Raw genomic sequence first — 17,191 nt, 5'->3', positions numbered from 1 at the left:
ACTCTGTCCCGTGACAACTGGTTATTGGCCAGGAACTTGGCTGTGCACGGGGAAGGAACCTCTGTTCCTGAGAAGGGGAACGAACCTTTGGGTTAGCATACAAATTAAGAGAGTGATAGTAAGGCAGTGGTACCACAGCTCCGAAGGTTGAGCTGCGTGGGAAATTACCACCACCAGAGACTGGAGGGGGAGAAGCATTTGGGCCCCGACCAGGAAGGGAGTAAGGCCAGGTTAGTTATGGCTGAGGCAGAGAACACAGAGGGCCTGAGACAAGAGAACTTCACCTGGCTATTGTGGGTGGATGAGTTGCAGGAAAAAATGGCACCGTTAGAGTGGGAGTTAGAAGTATACCAGTCCCAGAGAGAACAAGTTGTGGCAAGGGTTGCCACTTTAGAGCAGCGGGGACAAGCAGGCAAAAAGGAAGGAGGCTCCAAAGAAATCAGGCACTTGATAGCGGCGGAAGCAGAGAGAACTCGCACATTATAACAGCTTATCACGAATGAAGCCCAGAAGAGCCAGGAATGGGAAGAGAAGCTGCAGAGGATGCAGAAGGAGATGGCAGCATGGACATCAAGGTCTCCTGAAGCTTGCACAACCTAGGCAGGGGAACAGAAGGAGATGCTACCAAAGTTGGAAGTGTCAAGAAGCCTTATAGGTGTCCTACAGAAAGAAGTCCACAGCCAGGAGGACCGAATAGAGGGGTTGCAGCAGGAGTTGGAAGACTGGCAACAGAAGTGCATATGTGCAGAACACCTGGCACAAGAGCTATGGGACAAACTGCTTGAAAGCCATGCCCAAGCAGAAGGAGCAGGAAAAGTAATCTCGAAAGAGATTAAGAAAATGAGAACCTATATGGCAAATTACGAAGCACTGCAGGACTGAAAGCTGAGCCTTGAGAAGGAAGTAGAGGCCCTGAATAAGGACAGCGCTAGGTTACAGGCCCAGTTGCAGAGGGTGGAGACAGAAAAGGAACAACTTGGAGAACAAGTACAGCTCCTGAAAGCCCTCGTAGAAGACTGTGTGGTTCAAGAGGCAGGGATGCGTGCAGAGGGTGAGCAGCTACGGCTTCAAGTGCAAGCCACAAAACAGCAGGCACAGGCACTGGAATTGGAAAACAAAAGATTACAAGAGGCGAGGGATCAGATTGTCATGAAAGCTCAGGGTCCCAGTGAGATTGAGATGCTAGATGCCACAGGAGTTACAATGCTTACCAAAACAGAGCAGAAGCCTCAAATGCTATGGGCTACGGATATAATGGAAAAGAGGTTGGTTGTGCTGGGAGCACAGCTAGCAAAATACATAGCCGTAGTGAAAGCGGAATGTCAAGGGCAATCCCAGGATCTTAAGGCATTGAAAGAGGCCTTGCGGGAGATGGAGTCATGGCTAAAGACTACGTGGCTAGAGGGGCAGAGGTCTCTGGAACAGGTGAAGCCACCTGAATACCTAGGCCCGGAGAGCTTTTAAGAGGCAAGGCGGGCCTAGTGCAGATAGAGAAGAGCACTATGACAGAGGAATTCTTGGGGGTAGACCCTACGACCATGAGGGAAGAGATCCTATCTGCACTCATGCAGTGCCTGAACCAGAAATGGGAACAGTTGGCGAGCAACTGTGTGATGGAGATAGACCAAATAAGACAGACACTGGAGGAATTCCTGGGCAGATATGACCAGGGGGTGTCCACCAAGTCAGAACGAATCCAGGCAGCTGTAACAGGTACAGCGGATATTGTAACTGTGGGGACAAGGGTGTGGTCAAGCGCAGGGAGTGAGACCAGGGGCTTGATCCCCCAAGATAGCCTGCAGAGGGTGAAGCACCCCAAACCTAGGAAACAGAGACTACAGGGGGCTCAAAGCCTAGTGCAAGGTGGGCCAGAGAGAGACCCCAGAAGAGGGAAATTAGTTGAGCCCCTGAAGGGAAAGCAGGCTGAAGGGCTAGAGATGAGAGGGAGGAGACGACCACCCAAGGAGTCCTTACAAGAAATAGAGCTGGGCCTAAAGTTTTATAATGAAGGAGGGACACTAAACCTCACACTGAGGCAAACCCCATCCCAGACGCAGGCTGCATACCCAAACAAGGGAGCAGGGGGTTCCACTGAACGAAAGATACCCAAACAAGGCGGGGAGCAAAGGCCTGGAAAGAGGCCTCAGGTGTATGTTAGCAACCTCCCAGGGCAAGTTAAGTGGTGGGCCCTAAGGAAGCTGGTTGCAGCAAGGGTCAGGGGTGTGGCCACATAAAAGTGTACATGGGGGCTGGAGGCAGACCCACCGGCCGGGGAAAAATAGAATTTTGGGATGAAGACTATGCCTGAAAAGCCCTAAGAATGCAGTGGGAGATCTGGGGAAGGCTCATGGATTTGCAAGGAGCCATAGGGAAGCAGGAAGCCCCATGACCATTTCTGAGAGGAGGAACAGGGAGCGTAGGAGTCGGACGGAACCGAACTTGAGTTGAGGGGGAGCAGACACCCCAAATGATAGAGGGGAAGTCTCCTGGAAGAAAGGTGAAGGTGTTAGTTGCCCCACTGAAGAGAGAGAGAGAATAAGGTAGGAGGACCCCATTGGCCCTGAAAGGTCAGAGGCCCGACTAACTAAAATTGCACCTTACCAAGGTTGGCTAATTTGGGGGGCTACCTGTGGCAGGGTAACTACCATCAAATCCCACACGGTGCGTCCTTGGGAAAAAGGAAAGCAGGAAGTGCCTGAAAACATCTGCCTCCATGTTCCAGAGTTGTCGGGGGGCAAGGGGAAGAGCATGAGAAGCCTAAAAAGAAGAATATGTGTGAGTGACAAAGAATGAAGACCCACCCTGGTGAGTTTGAGTCTTAAGGGGGGAAGTGTGTTGCAGGGCACTTAAGTGCCTGCTCCTAGAAGAGCAGAAACTGCCTGGGGAGAGCCCAAAGACCCAGACAGAAGCCCAGGTGCAGGTTGCCATGGCAGCTAGCTAATGAGGAAATTAGCCTGCACGTGCACCTGGTCAGCTGGTTGGAAGGGGCAGGACCCTGGGCCCATATAAACCCCAGGACAGGGACTCGGAGAGTGTTCTCTGCTGGCGGCCAAGTGAGAAGGAGCCCTCCTAGAGCAAGTGAAGGGAAGAGGCCTGACTAAGTTCTGCTCTGGGCAATGTAAAAGGGCCGAGCACACCTTATGTAGCTTGTGTTATGTCATAGCCCAGGGGCTTATGTTTTGTTTGCCGTTTTATAAGACTGGTGGTTTGGATAAGGCTATTTGGGGAAGGAGGAGGCCTCATTGGGGGCCCCCTGCAGCGTAGGGACCCCGGCGCCAGAGAGGGCGTGGCATATAGGGTGCACAGACCCTGGCACCAGAGAGGGCACAGCAACAAGGGCTGCGGAGAGCCCAGCGGCATCCTCAGAAGCTTCTAGAAAGAGCTGGGCCTTACCTGAGTATATCTGCCGTGCCAGGGACACTATCTGTAGCTTATCCCTGTGGTTTTTAAACAGAACCATGTATTTTGTGTTAAGGGTAATGGTGCGGCTCCTTTTCCCTTGACAGAAAACATTTTGAACTATATACATAATGCTAAGATTCCAGTGATGCACGTACTCGGTAAAGACTTTCTCGATTTTTGCCACTGTCACAAGCAGAGTCCATCAAATCGTCTACCACAACCATATTTATTTTATTAGGAGGAAACGAACAGTCGTCGTTGAGACTGTCTGGTAGACCCTCCACAAACTTGATAAAAGGATATTTACAAAGCAGTTCTTTATACAAAGGCTGCCAACAGCTATAGCACCACATGATATTCTCAGGCATAACAGAGAACACTCTATCAGCATGATCCAGAAGGGTTTTTATAAAGTAACTTTTACCACAGTTGCTGGGCCTGCCAAAATCACAGAAAGGGTGATTCCATCACATATCCGTCTTTAAAAACCATAGGGGAGACTGTTAAAGTTTTCTGTGAGGATCCTTTTGTCATAAACGACTTTTTGCTTTTTTTCTCAAGGCTTTGGTTTCTATCATCCACTTGCTTTTGTTCCTGACGATAGAGCGTTGTTGTATCACAATTGTTTTAGGGGTGTCCCCAGGGGGTTTCCCCCATTATCTAGAACAAGATCTCTCAAGGTTTCAAGGTTGTACTTTTTCACTGTTGGCCACATTCAGGGTAATCCCTTTGACCTTCAAACAAACCTTTTCCCCCGGACAACTTGTACCCATAGTTTGGACCAGCCGACACAAACTCTGTGATGTGTTCATCTGGTGGGATTTCGCTGGTGAGCTTGTCTAAATAATCACCTAGCGGGGGGTTTCAATCTACCTCATGGCTCACAAATATCACAGAATCTGTGTCGTGGTATAGACACCGTCCTTGCAAGCTGTCTAACAGTTCATACAACTCTAAGCATGCATAACTGGTGGTGAAACAGGCTATAAAGATGTTTGTGTTACCTGAGAGCATGTAATGCTCTTTGGCATGCTTCCAAGACACGCAGGCTGCCTCACCATCAATAAAATCACAAGATGAAATTTCATAGGTGGGAGAAAAGAGGTAGCCAAAGAGTTCTTCGCAGTCTCTCATGAATTTACCCCACAAAGAATATAGAAACAATTTTGCTATTTGGCGCTTTGCGGGGTTGGGTTTGATATGCTCTGGGTGTAAGGTCACGCCTTCTTTTTGGAAGAAATTGGCCACATATCTCTCTTGTTTTTCTTGGTCGCTACACCAGGCGGGGTAGCCCGAGGCTTCCTGTTTCTGTCAGAGGTGCATTTTTTATGTACTGTGAAAAAAGGGTGCTAGACTGCTCAGCAAAATACCAGACTTCATAGATTTGAGCTACTCTATACCCCTTGGCGATAGCTTTATTCAATTCTGGTGTGTACCATGTGTCCAAGAGGGCCCTCTCTTCATAAGTGTGGTTGCACTTTTGCTGTCTTGTTTCCATGCAGAGGCAGCACAGCATGAACATAAATTTCCTGTTCATCCTGATGGGTAGCACAGGGAAAAGAGAGGTTTCGTGGTGGGTACAGTTTCACCCTGCATATTCCAAAATAGCTCAACAGGGGTTGGAAATTGTTACGAATGATTTCAGGGTGTCCGGTTGGGTAGTCCTTTGTTTTGTTTATGAAGGGGTAAAGACTGCTAAAATTGCAATATTGTATTTGTTTGCTGGGTTTAGTTTGGTAATATAGACAGATGGCATTAGTTCTCCCCCCCCACCCAAAAAAAAAAAAAAAAAAGCATCCCTATGCACCAGTAGAGAAGGCAGCGGGGTTCTGCTTAAAAAATCTGCCAACTCCCCATCTGTTTCTACCCGAGCCACCCACTCGTGCTCCCAAATGGTCCTAATGGTAAACCCCTCTCTCTTGAGATAATCGGTCTTGTGCAATGCCTGGTAAATCTGGTGTCTTCGTTGATGCTGTTCCAGCTGTGCGGGTATTGTATTTCTGCTGACCCTATCTCCAAGTTCCCCAGCAGATCCAGAGGTTTAACCAGCTGTATGGTAAAGCTTGAGCTGGTGTTATGCAGAAAAATCCTGGCACAAGCGTTGGTGGGCAAAGTGATGTAAAAGCCACCATCACAAAACTCAGCCTTCTGAATGAGGTACCCCTATATGTTACAAACTTGAGAGGCTTCCACCCAGCTGTTAAATTTAGCTGGCCATCCCAACCATTTCACCAACAACCACTTCTTTCTTCCCTTTCCTTTTGTTGCTAGAACTTTTTCAACCCTGTAAACTCTGTCCTGTTTGGGGTTCACTTTTTGTAGTTCTTCAGGGTAAAAAGAAGCCTTGATAGGTTCATTTTCATAATCTTTTAGGTGGTATACAGGTGTCTGCATGCGTCTAAGGACTTCATCCACTATGAAAATCTCATTGGTGAATGTCTGCTCATAACCTTTTTCAAACCTCCCTTTGGTCCTAGACACCCTCATGTGGTCTCCTTTCCTAAATGTGGGTGCTGCTTGTTTTATTTTGAAATAGTCCCTGTACACAGTTTTCCACACCCGTGGAGAGTTTGAGAAGTTCACATCAACAGGCCTGGTGTGGACAGTTCTGTGAAAACTGTTGTTGTAGCTCTTTATAACTCCGGTAACACATCAATGTAGCAAAAGGTGTTGCGGGTAAAATACCTCCACATCTTTGATTTTAGTGTTCTGTTAAACCTCTCTACCACCGCCGCTTTCACTTCACTATTCGTCACAAAATGGTGAATATTACACTGTTTAACAGTTTGCTTAAAGACTTATTTAAAAATTCTTTTCCCCGATCAGTCTGTAATTTTCGAGGTACGCGTCCCTCTGTAAAAATGGTTTTCAAGGCCCGAGCTGTTTCCCCGCCTGACTTGTCATTTAGATTCAGGGCCCAGGCATACTTTGATAATATGTCTATCGCTGTTGAGATGAACTTAACCCCATGATTGTGCTTGCAAAACTGCTGCATATCCACCAAATCTGCCTGCCATTGCGCATCAATATCTGAAACAACAGTCTTGTTTCTTTTAAAACTTCTTCTTGCCAGTTTGTGTAGGGTGTAAGCGTCCTGATCTGAAAGCCAGGCGGTCACCCCGCTTCTGTTCAGAACCTTATTGTGCCTTTGGGCAGCTTCAAAAAGCATGTTCACCCCACCAAAACTGCCAGCTTCACCAGAAGAGTAATAAACTTCCTTTAACATAGCCTCCTGTGTAGACATGTCTGGTAACCGCTACCCCCACACCAACCCCATGCTAACACCCATGTGGTGCATTCAAACACTTGAGGACAAATTTTAAACCATGGTAAAACAAGGTTTATTAAGCAGGTAAGAAATACAACATTAATGAGGTCTCCAGCCTCGTCCGGAACAGTTGTTCAAAACCAGGTCACACAAGAAACCTTCTTCTGAACAGGGAGGTGGGATACATTTTATTTGAAAATAGCCCCCGAGTACACTCCTGCTTGGTGACCTCCACGGGCTTGCAGCTGTGCTCGGTGATCTCCACAGGCTTAAAGCTGAGGTTAATGGTCAATGTCTTTGGACAAAAATGTTGCATCAGTCTCGAACTGGTCTCTTTTTAATACAAAAACAGTTCAAACAAAAGACTTTTACTTTCAGCGGGGTGCCAATGTGCAGGTTTTGAAAGCTTTCTATGAAGGCGTCGTCTACCTGCAAAAACATGGTTATTAACACAGGCCTAGACAGTTACAGGAAAATCACCCCCACAAAAATCATCTAAATTAGTTACCTCAGCAGAGTCTCTTGGGACAGAGTTGTCCACGCTCTCCATAGGCGGTTCTGATACGGACTGCTTGAGTTCTGTCATGGTCCCTGGTCTTGTTTTGGTAGACTTGGCATCCAGCTTGTGCTCCTGAATCTCCTCCATGTCTGCCCCGCATGTGTGAGCAAGGTCTCAGACAAACAGAGGGTTCGCTTTGGAAAGCAGATAGACCTGGTAGGCTTGCAACCTAAATCCCACCCCCTCTACTTGCTGCAAGTAGTTCAGCATCATTTTTAGGGAGGTCTGAAGCCCCTGAAACCCCCGCCAATTGTTCAGGGGTGGTGGGGTGGGTTATTACAGGGGTCACACCACCCCACTGCTACCCCATAGGCCACGCCTGTGCTCCGGGTGGCGGGGGGCCTAGAGCTGGCTGGGACCTGATAGGTCATAACTGTACCACATGTTGTAGGGTGGTTCTTGCAGCATGAGGGGTTGGGCTATGGGGGTCTGCATGGTCTGTCCTTCTGCTGTTATGGACCATGGGGTGGTACTGTCACACACCATGTGACTGGGGGTAGAGGCCGAGTTGGTGATGTCACGTACCATATAAGGGGAAAGGGGCAGGGTTAAGGGGTGGGACCTCTGGTCCTGCCCACCTGTCACATTTGCATTGAAGGGTGGTGAGCCTATTTACTACTGACAGCATGCAAGCTATCCAGATGGGGACCTGCCTCTGAACTGGCTGGAATAATGAAAACACCTTCAGGCGGCCTGCAGGGAATGACTCTGTCTTCTAATATCAGAAAGTTTCTTGCATGGTTTCCTCTTGCCCACTGCTTTTCAAAGTGGTCTAGGCAAGTGAAAGTTATGTGGCTGGGGATGAATCAGAAGAGCAGCCAGGTTGTGGGGCAGGGGTGGTGGTGATACTGCTATGTTGAATCCTTCAATGAGTTCTAAGCAGCCCTATGGCTAAGGCAGCCTCACCCAGCATGGCCGGCTACAACAGCTGTTCTGAACTCAGATTGAAGGGGGCTCAGGAGGGATTGGATGGGTGTGAAGTGAATATGATTGTACTAACCTATCATATTGTTGAGCACTGGTGCTGCCACCATGTCCCTTGTGAGACAGTCATGCAACCGCTAGGTCTTTAATGCACTGTTTTGCACCACTATAGAGACAGGTCAGGGTCTTAGCAGAAAATAGAAATCTCTCACCTTAAATATCATGTGGATTGGTCACTTTTATCTCCTGAATGCTGTCCATGTCTGCTACATTTCCATTGCTCCTCTCCAGTCTTTCTTGTGATTCCATATGTCCCATGTGCTACAGGGATGCACAAATATGTGCTAGATAAAGTAGGAGGCCTTTGAGCGTGACGCCTTGATGACCGGCCTTCCCCAGGAGCACTGGGCCAGACAGTTGAGAGCCCTGGTAGTCGGGGTGGCACAGGCGGCCTACTGGGCCATCCCACAGGAAGAGGCCCGGGACTACAAACAGGTGAAACAAGCCATACTTTATTGACTGGAGATTAGCTCAGACTATTACCGACACCTGTTCCGGGCTAAGAAAGGGCCCGACGAGAGGCGCCCCTGGGTGCTACTGCAGCTGCTGCGGGACCTGCTCGACAAATGAGTGAGCCCGGTGGGGTCCGACCACGAGGATCTGGTGGATCAGGTCGTTCTGGAGCAGTTCCAGATTGACCTGGAAGAGAGGATGCAGCGCTGGGTGCGGCAACTCGCCCCTTGGAATTGTGAGGAAGCGTTAAAACTGGCAGAAGCCTACGCGGCTGCAGAGGCGAGTTATCCAAAAGAAAGGAGAAACCAGAGGCCAGTGTCACCGCCGCCGAAAGAGGCTGAGTGGCAGCGGGCCCCTATCCGGGGTGCTGGCAAAGACGTAGTATGTTTCCGCTGCGGGCAGAGGGGGCACCTCTCGTGAGAATGCCCCACGCAACCCGCTGCACGATGGGTCCCAGCTAATCAATCCAGAGGCTTCCCTGACCGGCACTGCAACATGGAGGTGGGGGAACCTATGGATTGCAGCTATGCCAGCTGTGAGGGAAACGCAACGTGGAGCCGCCCGACCATCAAAGCCTGGGTGGACGGCCGGCCTGTACGGGCCACTCTTGACTCCGGGTGCGCCCAATCTATGGTAAGAGCCGACATGGCCCGACGGCGAGACGGAAGGGAGGCCCCACCAGTGATGGTGGCCTGCCTCCATGGTTAGACCGAACGCGTAAGGCGACAATGGATACAGCTGCGCATCGTGGAGCACCAAGGGGAGCTACTCGTAGGAGTGGTGCCGAAGCTGGTGTGCGAGATGCTACTGGGCCGGGATTGGGCACCCCTCTACGATGTGCTGGAGCAAGTGAAAGACGTAGAACTCGCCTGTAAAAAGATGGGAGCTAGTGAAGGGTGGCTGGGCGAGGAAGAAATGGATCCGACCGACGTCGAGGGACCCATAAACCTCGACCTAAGCCGTATCGCCAGTAGCCGACAGTTCCGGGAGGCGCAGAACGAGGACCCAGAACTCGAAACCCTCTAGAGATGAGCCCATGAGGACCGGGATGAGGCCATGTCACCCAGAGGAGAGTAACCCCAGTTCGAGGTAAGGAACCACCTCCTCTATCGCGTGCCAGGGCCCAGGTGGGGGGGCCCCGCAGAAGTGCAGCTGGTAGTCCCGAGACAGTTCCGCTAGGTGGTCTGGCAACTCACCCATGCAAGCCCATTGGGGGGCCATTTGGGGCGAGATAAAACCCTCGCCAAGGTAGGATGGTGGTTCTTTTGGCCCGGGATGGGAGAGGAGGTGGCCCGCCAATGTGCAGCCTGTCCAGAGTGCCAGAAGACCCAGACCGAGCGCCCAGCTAGGGCCCCTTAACAGCCAATGCCGGTCATAGATACGCCCTTTGCGAGGGTAGCTCTAGACATTGTGGGACCCTTACCCTGTAGCAGTTCCGGCCACCAGTATATTCTAGTCATGGTGGACTACGCGACGCAGTATCCCGAAGCCGTCCCATTGCGAGCCGCCACGGCTTCCCGGGTGGCAGAAGAATTGATAAAATGGGTCGCAAGAATGGGGGTCCCTAAAGAAAGCTTGACCGACCAGGGCAGGAACTTCATGTCCGGCATCATGAAGGTGGTGTGTCAGACCCTGCAAATACGGCAGATACGAACCGCGGTGTACCACCCCCAAACCAACGGGCTGGTAGAATGCCTGAATGGCACCCTAAAAAGAGTGTTGAAACGGTGCACCCAGGGGGATCCTCGGAAATGGGATTTGCTGTTGCCGTTAGTCCTATTCTCTCTCAGAGGTACCCCTCAGGACTCCATGAAGTTTTCCCCGTTCGAGCTGGTCCTCGGGCATCGCCCGAGGGGATGGCTGCAGGTTCTCCGAGAAGAGTGGGAGCAGGACGCCAGGGGGCTGCAGGACCCAGCAGGGTATCGCCAGGCTTTCTAACAAAGGATACGAACGGCCCAGACCATAGCCCGCGAGAATTTGAGAGACGCCCAGGCGCGGCAGAAGGAGAGATACGACAACAACACCAAGGAGCGGGTCTTCGAACCTGGGCAGCAGGTACTAGTGCTATTACCCATGTCCACGAGCCGGTTCCTAACGCAATGGCAAGGCCCCTTCGAGATCCTCCAGCAAGTCGGGCCCGTGGACTACGAAGTGCACCGGCCAGGACATAGCCAGGAGAAGCAAATCTTCCATGTAAACTTGCTGCGGGAATGGAAAGAACCGATGGGCTGGGTAACTTTCGGGGAAACTGAAGGGGAGGATTTGGGGCCCCAAGGGCAACAGCGAGACGGGACACTGTCCAGCGAGGTAGAGCAGCTAATCGGGATAGGAGAAGACTTGTCTGAACCACAGAAGCAGGAAACACAAAAGGTAATTCGGGAATTCCGGGATGTGTTCTGCAAAGAGCCAGGGTGGGTCCAGGGCACAATGCATACCATTAAGACACCCCCTGGGGCTATAGTAAGGGAGAAGTGGAGGCCCATTCCGCACCACTTGCTAGACGCCGTGCGGAAGGAGGTGGACTCCATGCTGCAACTGGGAGTGGCGAGACCTTCCCGAAGCCCTTGGAGAAGCCCATTGGTCCCCGTACAAAAGCCGGACAGGTCGCTGAGACTATGTGTTGATTATAGAAGGTTAAACGCACTGGCAGCCTTCGACGCATTCCCCATGCCCCAGATAGACGAGTTAATAGAGAGAATCGGAGAAGCCCAATATAAACGCTGGATTTGGGCAAAGGATACTAGCAAATCCCAGTGGCCCCGGCTGACCGACCCAAGACGGCCTTCGGCACGCCCTGGGGCCTATACGAATTCGTAAGGATGCCCTTCGGGTTACACGGGGCGGCCGCAACTTTCCAGCAGTTGATGGACCGACTGTTGGCACCCCACGCGGGGTACACGGCGACCTACATCGATGACATAATCATATACTCGCCAACCTGGACGCACCATAAGCAGGCCCTCCGGGCCGTATTGTCGGAGCTAAGGCGGGCCGGGCTTACAGCGAACCCACAGAAATGCGCCTTAGCAAAAAGGGAGACCAAATACCTAGGATTCCTGCTGGGTAGAGGCACTATCAGACCCCTGGCCGACAAAGTAGAAATGGTGCAGAGTTTCCCAGCCCCTCAAAATTGCCATCAGCTCCGATCATTCCTGGGGCTGACTAACTACTACCGGAGGTTCGTGCCCCACTTTTCGGAACTGACGGCTCCCTTAACAGAGGCATTGAAGGGGAGGAAGAACGGGGTGGTAAGGTGGACGGAGCAGATGGAGCAGTGCTTTAGAAAATTAAAATGGGCCCTCTGCGAGGACGCAATAATGCACACTCCTAACTTTGGGAAAACTTTCGTTTTACAGACGGATGCGTCCAAAACGGCCGTGGGAGCCGTCCTCACGCAGGAGGAGGAAGGAATTGAAAGACCAATAGCATATGCCAGCCGCAAGTTGAAAATGGCAGAAAAGAGGTACGCCACAATAGAGAGGGAATGTTTGGCCATATGGTGGGCCGTGGACCATTTCCAATATTATTTAATGGGCCGAGAATTCAAGCTAGTAATGAACCATGCCCCGCTCCGATGGCTAAGCACAGCCAGGACCGATAATGCCCAGATCACCCAATGGGCATTGGCCCTACAGCCTTACGAATTCCAAATCGTGTTCAGGCCTGGAAAATCAAACACTGTGGCGGATTTCCTGACTAGGTGCAACAGCAGCGACTCGGGCGAAACAATGGAACCACAGATGAACAAGGCAGACAACTCCCCCAGTGTGCCCCGGAAAGGTAAAATAGGAACGCCCCAAGGCATCTTGAGCAGGGGGTTGTGTCCCAGGGGAGTGGGGACGCCGGGAAACCCCCGTGGCGGCAAAGGGTTCCGCTTACCTCCCGCAGGGCCAGAGGAGCCAAAGGAAGTCCATGCACCAGTGCTGCCGGTGCCGGTCGTCAGCCGGGCGTTTATCCGGCTGCGGCTGAGCAGCAGGGGCGGGGCACGCCGGCCGGGAGAAACAAAAGGTGGCCTTGCCAAGGCAACAGGGCGGCTGGACGAAGGAGGCTGGGGAGAAAAGCCACAGCAAGCGGGAAGTCAGCCGCCACCCGCGGAGTGCGGGAGCGGAGGAGGCAGAGCCAGTTGCGGCTCCGAGAAACGGAGCAGAGCAGCTGGCAGTGGTGCTGGTGGAGATGCCAGCACTGAGACTATCGGCGGAACCGGTGGAGAAGCCGGCGGCAGCGCCGGTAGCCGGACGGAAGGAGGAGCTCGCCAGATCCCAGGTTACGGAGTGGGGAGCGAGGGCAGCTGCAGCGGCAGGAGTGGCAGGGAGGCCAGCTGCAGTAAGGCACAAAGCACCGGTGAGGCAACCGGGTGCCTAATACAGAGCAGAGCCGGCAGGAGGTACAGCGCCCCCGTGGACCCCTGGGGGAGCGCAGGTATGAGGACGGAGGGAGCGGGCTGGCGTCCCCATAGGCAGTACGCCCAGCCCGAAGACCATTGCTGATGGACGGCGTGTTGAGGCGAGGGGGTGACAAGCCAGGGGTGACGTGGAGACCACCAAGAGGAAGAGCCTAAGGTGGCGAGTGGCCGGGGTGTAGGGAAGGACGGAGCCCCAAGGTTACCCGCCGAGGGATGCGCCGACACCGGTGGGTACCCCAAGGGTGGGCCCCCTCACTGAAGATATCATCAAAGTCGTGGCAGGCGAGTTCAGGGCCCCCCCCCCCCCCCCGATACCAGCCGGGGTAACCTCCGGGGTACCTTTCCAGAGCCAGGGCACACGAAACCCGGGGCTCGGGCAAAGGTGGCGCGCGAACGCCTGGTAAAGCGGAGGCGGGTGCACATGGTTATTAACACAGGCCCAGACGGTTACAAGAAAATCACCCCCACAAAAAATTATTTAAATTAGTTACCTCAGCAGAGTCCCTTGAGACAGAGTTGTCCACGCTCTCCATAGGTGGTTCTGATAAGGACTGCTTGAGTTCTGTCATGGTCCCTGGTCTTATTTTGGTAGACTTGGCATCCAGGTCATGCTGCTGAATCTCCTCCATGTCTGCCCCGCATGTCTGAGCACAGTCTCAGACAAACAGAGGGCTCACTTGGGAAAGCAGATAGACCTGGTAGGCTTGCAGCCTAAATCCCACCCCCTCTTCTCACTCCAAGTAGTTCAGCATCGTTCTTGGGGGGGGGGGTCTGAAGCCCCCCCGAATTGGTCAGGGGTGGTGAGGCAGGTTGTTGGAGGGGTCACACCACCCCACTGCCACCCCATAGGCCATGCTAGAGCAGGCTGGGACCTGATAGGTCATAACTGTACCACGTGATCTAGGGCAGTTCCTGGAGCATGAGCGGTTGGGCTTTGGGGGTCTGCATGGGCTGTCCTTCTGATGTCATGGACCATGGGGTGGTGGTAGTGTCACACGTGACTGGGGTGGGGGCGGGGTTGCTGATGTCACACACCATGAGACTGGGGTCAGGGGGCAGGGCTGGTGACATCATGTGCCACGTGAGTGGGGTCAAGGGGGCGGGGCTGGTGATGTCACACCATATCAGGGGGTGGGGCTAGGGGGGCGGCACTTCTGGTCCCGCCCACTTGTCACATTTGCATTGAAGGGCGGTGAGCCTATATACTATTGCTGTCATATATCCTAGAAGTACCTGGAAACAGACACTGCCATACTTCTTGGCTTAGAGTTAGAGCCACTGAACAGTTTTCATTGAAACACCTTTTTTTAAATTTACAGTGGTGTTTAACTTAAATTGAACTATTTGTGGAAAAATATCATTCAAATTTAGCTTTTTTTCCATGAAAAAAAATGGGAAACTGGATGTTTTCAGGTGTGGTCATTTTTGTTTCAGCTTCCCTTTTTTATGAAAAATTATTGTTTTGATTTCTGGAAAAGATATTTAAAGTATTTTGTCAAAAAGAAAAAAAAAACACTGAAAATGGTATGAAAAATGTTTCAGATTTTGAAGATTGTTTCTTTGTTGAAAAGGTCGAGTTTCTTCAGGAGGAGAAATACAGAGGGAGGAAAGAAATATTTTTTGACATTTCCTATGAATAACAGCTGACAATATTCCAACCAGCATTGCACAGCTGGGCAGCGCCTCAGGACAGAGAATAAATGTTTGTTGTGTGCCTCTAGAGCACTGACAAAGTGGAGTCCTGATCCTTCATTAGGGCCTATTGCCACAACCACATTTAAAATATGAAAACAATGATCCATCTTCCACCCATGAGTGCCAACAAGACACATGTCTATACACCAGCGTTTCATATCACGGGACCATTTCCATGGTAGTCATACCCAGAGTCATGAAGGGAAGAGCTTATATTTCTATCCCTAAGTAAAGTACACTGATCTCTCCCTAAGGCAACCTAACAGCACATTGTGACACACTTGTCCTAGCAGCAGCAGTATGTTTCAAGAGTATAAAGTGCCTAAGCATGCAAGTAGTTACTTTCCTTCTTCCTAGGCTGAAGAAACCCATCACACACATGCATCAAAGGCTGGGAATAGAAGCACATTGATCACTGTCTGAGCATCCACAGCAACTAGTGGTGAAGGGTCATTTATCTGAAACACAGACACTGTGGGCATTTGGAAATTAGGATCCAAACCAGTCTCCAAAGCCAAAACCTAGGCAAATTTTGCAGTCCCAGCATTGCCTGCCTCAAACAGCTGTACCTGTGTTCCTAAGAAGCCCATGGCATCTCTCCCCCAGGTAGGAGGAAAGAAAACTGCCTTTCTGTGTTAATATGTCAGTTTAGAAACTGACATTTTGGGGCTTGCGGTTGTAATGTCTTTGGTGGGTCTCTGATGGTGGGGGGATACAGATGAGATCTCAGAATTCATGTTCTCACCCTCTGCCTTCTCTCTTGTCTGGTAGTGTTGATCACTCACCATTTGGATGACGGAGACTGGGCCGATGCTGTTCACGTAGATGTCCACATCAATGAATGTAGGCTTGACTGGAAAGAGAACAAAATGGACATGGGTGAGCCAGGGGCTGGGGTTCACAGGAAGGGAAGCAGCCAGAAGGCAGAATGAGGGAAACCTGAAGGTTCAAGCAAGTCTGCCAACATAAAAGTGGCTGGAATGAAGGCCAGGAGCATTATGAGTTCCAGACCTGGAGCATGGATTCTAAGCATTCTGGATCATTACCTTGAAAATATTCCTGTTGCAAGGAATGGACTACAGTGAACAACTCACTGCTAGGGTTCCTTTCACTGCTAGTACCATGTACAACTGTGAGGAATCTCACAGCACTGGAGGCCCCTGATTGCTACTGGCTAGGCACTATTCTGAGGAAGTTTATAGTCCTAGTTGGATTAAAGAGAATGCTGCTTGGAAGTGATAATTAAGATCATTCTCTTCTCCTTCCGCCCACACCAGACAGCTGGTAGCTCTTTCCTGCATCTTAGAGATACACAAAAGACTGGAGGCAGAGGCCCTGAGGAGACACTTACTGCCGATGTCAGGTCTCAGTTTGTTGTCATAGTTCTTCAGCAGTGAGTTGAGGATTTGTGTGGCGTCTGTCTCCTGGGCTTTGGGAGTCAGGACCCAGGTTTTATTGACACTCAGGTAATCATAGTCATATTCCTCTGTGCTTTCTGACCTGAAGTAAGCAGATGAAAAATAAGGAAGGCATTACCTGGACCCCAAGCATTTTCTACCCTATACAACAATATAGGCCTCAACAGCCTTGCAAGGTTTTGTCTCAGAGAAATGCACCTATAGCTAGTAAGGCAGTAGACTCCAAAAGGGGGCAGGTTGAGGCATTTATACAAGTGAGAGGGCAGGAGTCTTTTTTTATTTCCCACAGATGCATTCCCCAGACACTTCTAAGCATATGGGCCCTGACTGTTGCTAAGGCCATCTGAGGCATGAGCCTCTGCAATGGAGGACATGGAGACAGCAGGGTTAAGTAAGGCTCCTTTCCAGCTATCAGAAGACCTGGGTAGGAGGAGAGCACCATGCCTTCTCTTGGAGCTTCTTTTGGAGCAATATCACTTATTTCTGTCCCAAATATCAGCCTGTACCTAACAAAGAGCAATCCTGCCCTTGTTAAGAAGTGTTATCACAGTTACTGGATGAACTGGACCTCTGAACTATTCTGTCAAGTGTGCTCCCTTTGAGATCTCTAGCTTCACTCGCCTCTAGGTAGAATTACACAGTTCTCCCATTACTGTGTTTAGCACTGCAGAGCTGTAGTACTAACCTTTACTTCCTCACTAGGTCTGACCTTTCAGCTCTTTTCCCTCTGAGAAAAGCCGCAGTAGTTAACAGAGTGACATGATGGCCCCTAGTACTAATCAAACTACTATTCATTAGAACAAAAGCATTTACGAGAAAGCAGACCTTATAAAAATAAAACAGACTATATACTTGTTTAGCTTACCAGGTATCTTCCACATGGGGAGCCTCCAGAAACCCCCTTCTTATATGCTTAAAGAAACCCCCTTATCAGAAAATCCTTACTGGCATAATCTTTTTTTTTTTTTTTTAATTCAAACTATTTCTACCCCAGCTATAAACAGCCCCCA

The 17,191-nt window shown here is 50.8% G+C and overlaps 1 protein-coding gene across 3 annotated transcripts in view; it reads right to left on the bottom strand.

Moving 5' to 3' along the window:
* Window positions 1-17,191, bottom strand: part of LOC102572201 (gamma-aminobutyric acid receptor subunit gamma-4) — a 166,525-nt gene that overhangs the window by 138,609 nt on the left and 10,725 nt on the right. For 2 of the 3 annotated variants that reach the window (XM_019487959.2, XM_006273801.4), the window contains exons 2-3: window positions 16,115-16,263; window positions 15,549-15,616 (exon numbers count right to left, since the gene is read on the bottom strand). In XM_019487959.2, coding sequence (XP_019343504.1) covers window positions 15,549-15,616; window positions 16,115-16,263 — 217 coding nt within the window. The remainder of the gene's footprint in view (window positions 1-15,548; window positions 15,617-16,114; window positions 16,264-17,191) is intronic. The other variant, XM_019487958.2, reaches the window with a different exon arrangement.

The sequence above is a fragment of the Alligator mississippiensis genome, chromosome 8 (genome assembly GCF_030867095.1).
Source record: "Alligator mississippiensis isolate rAllMis1 chromosome 8, rAllMis1, whole genome shotgun sequence".
Classification (NCBI taxonomy): domain Eukaryota; kingdom Metazoa; phylum Chordata; order Crocodylia; family Alligatoridae; genus Alligator; species Alligator mississippiensis.
The sequence above is the reverse complement of the archived record's forward strand: the minus strand, read 5'-3'. Positions and strand labels throughout refer to the sequence as shown.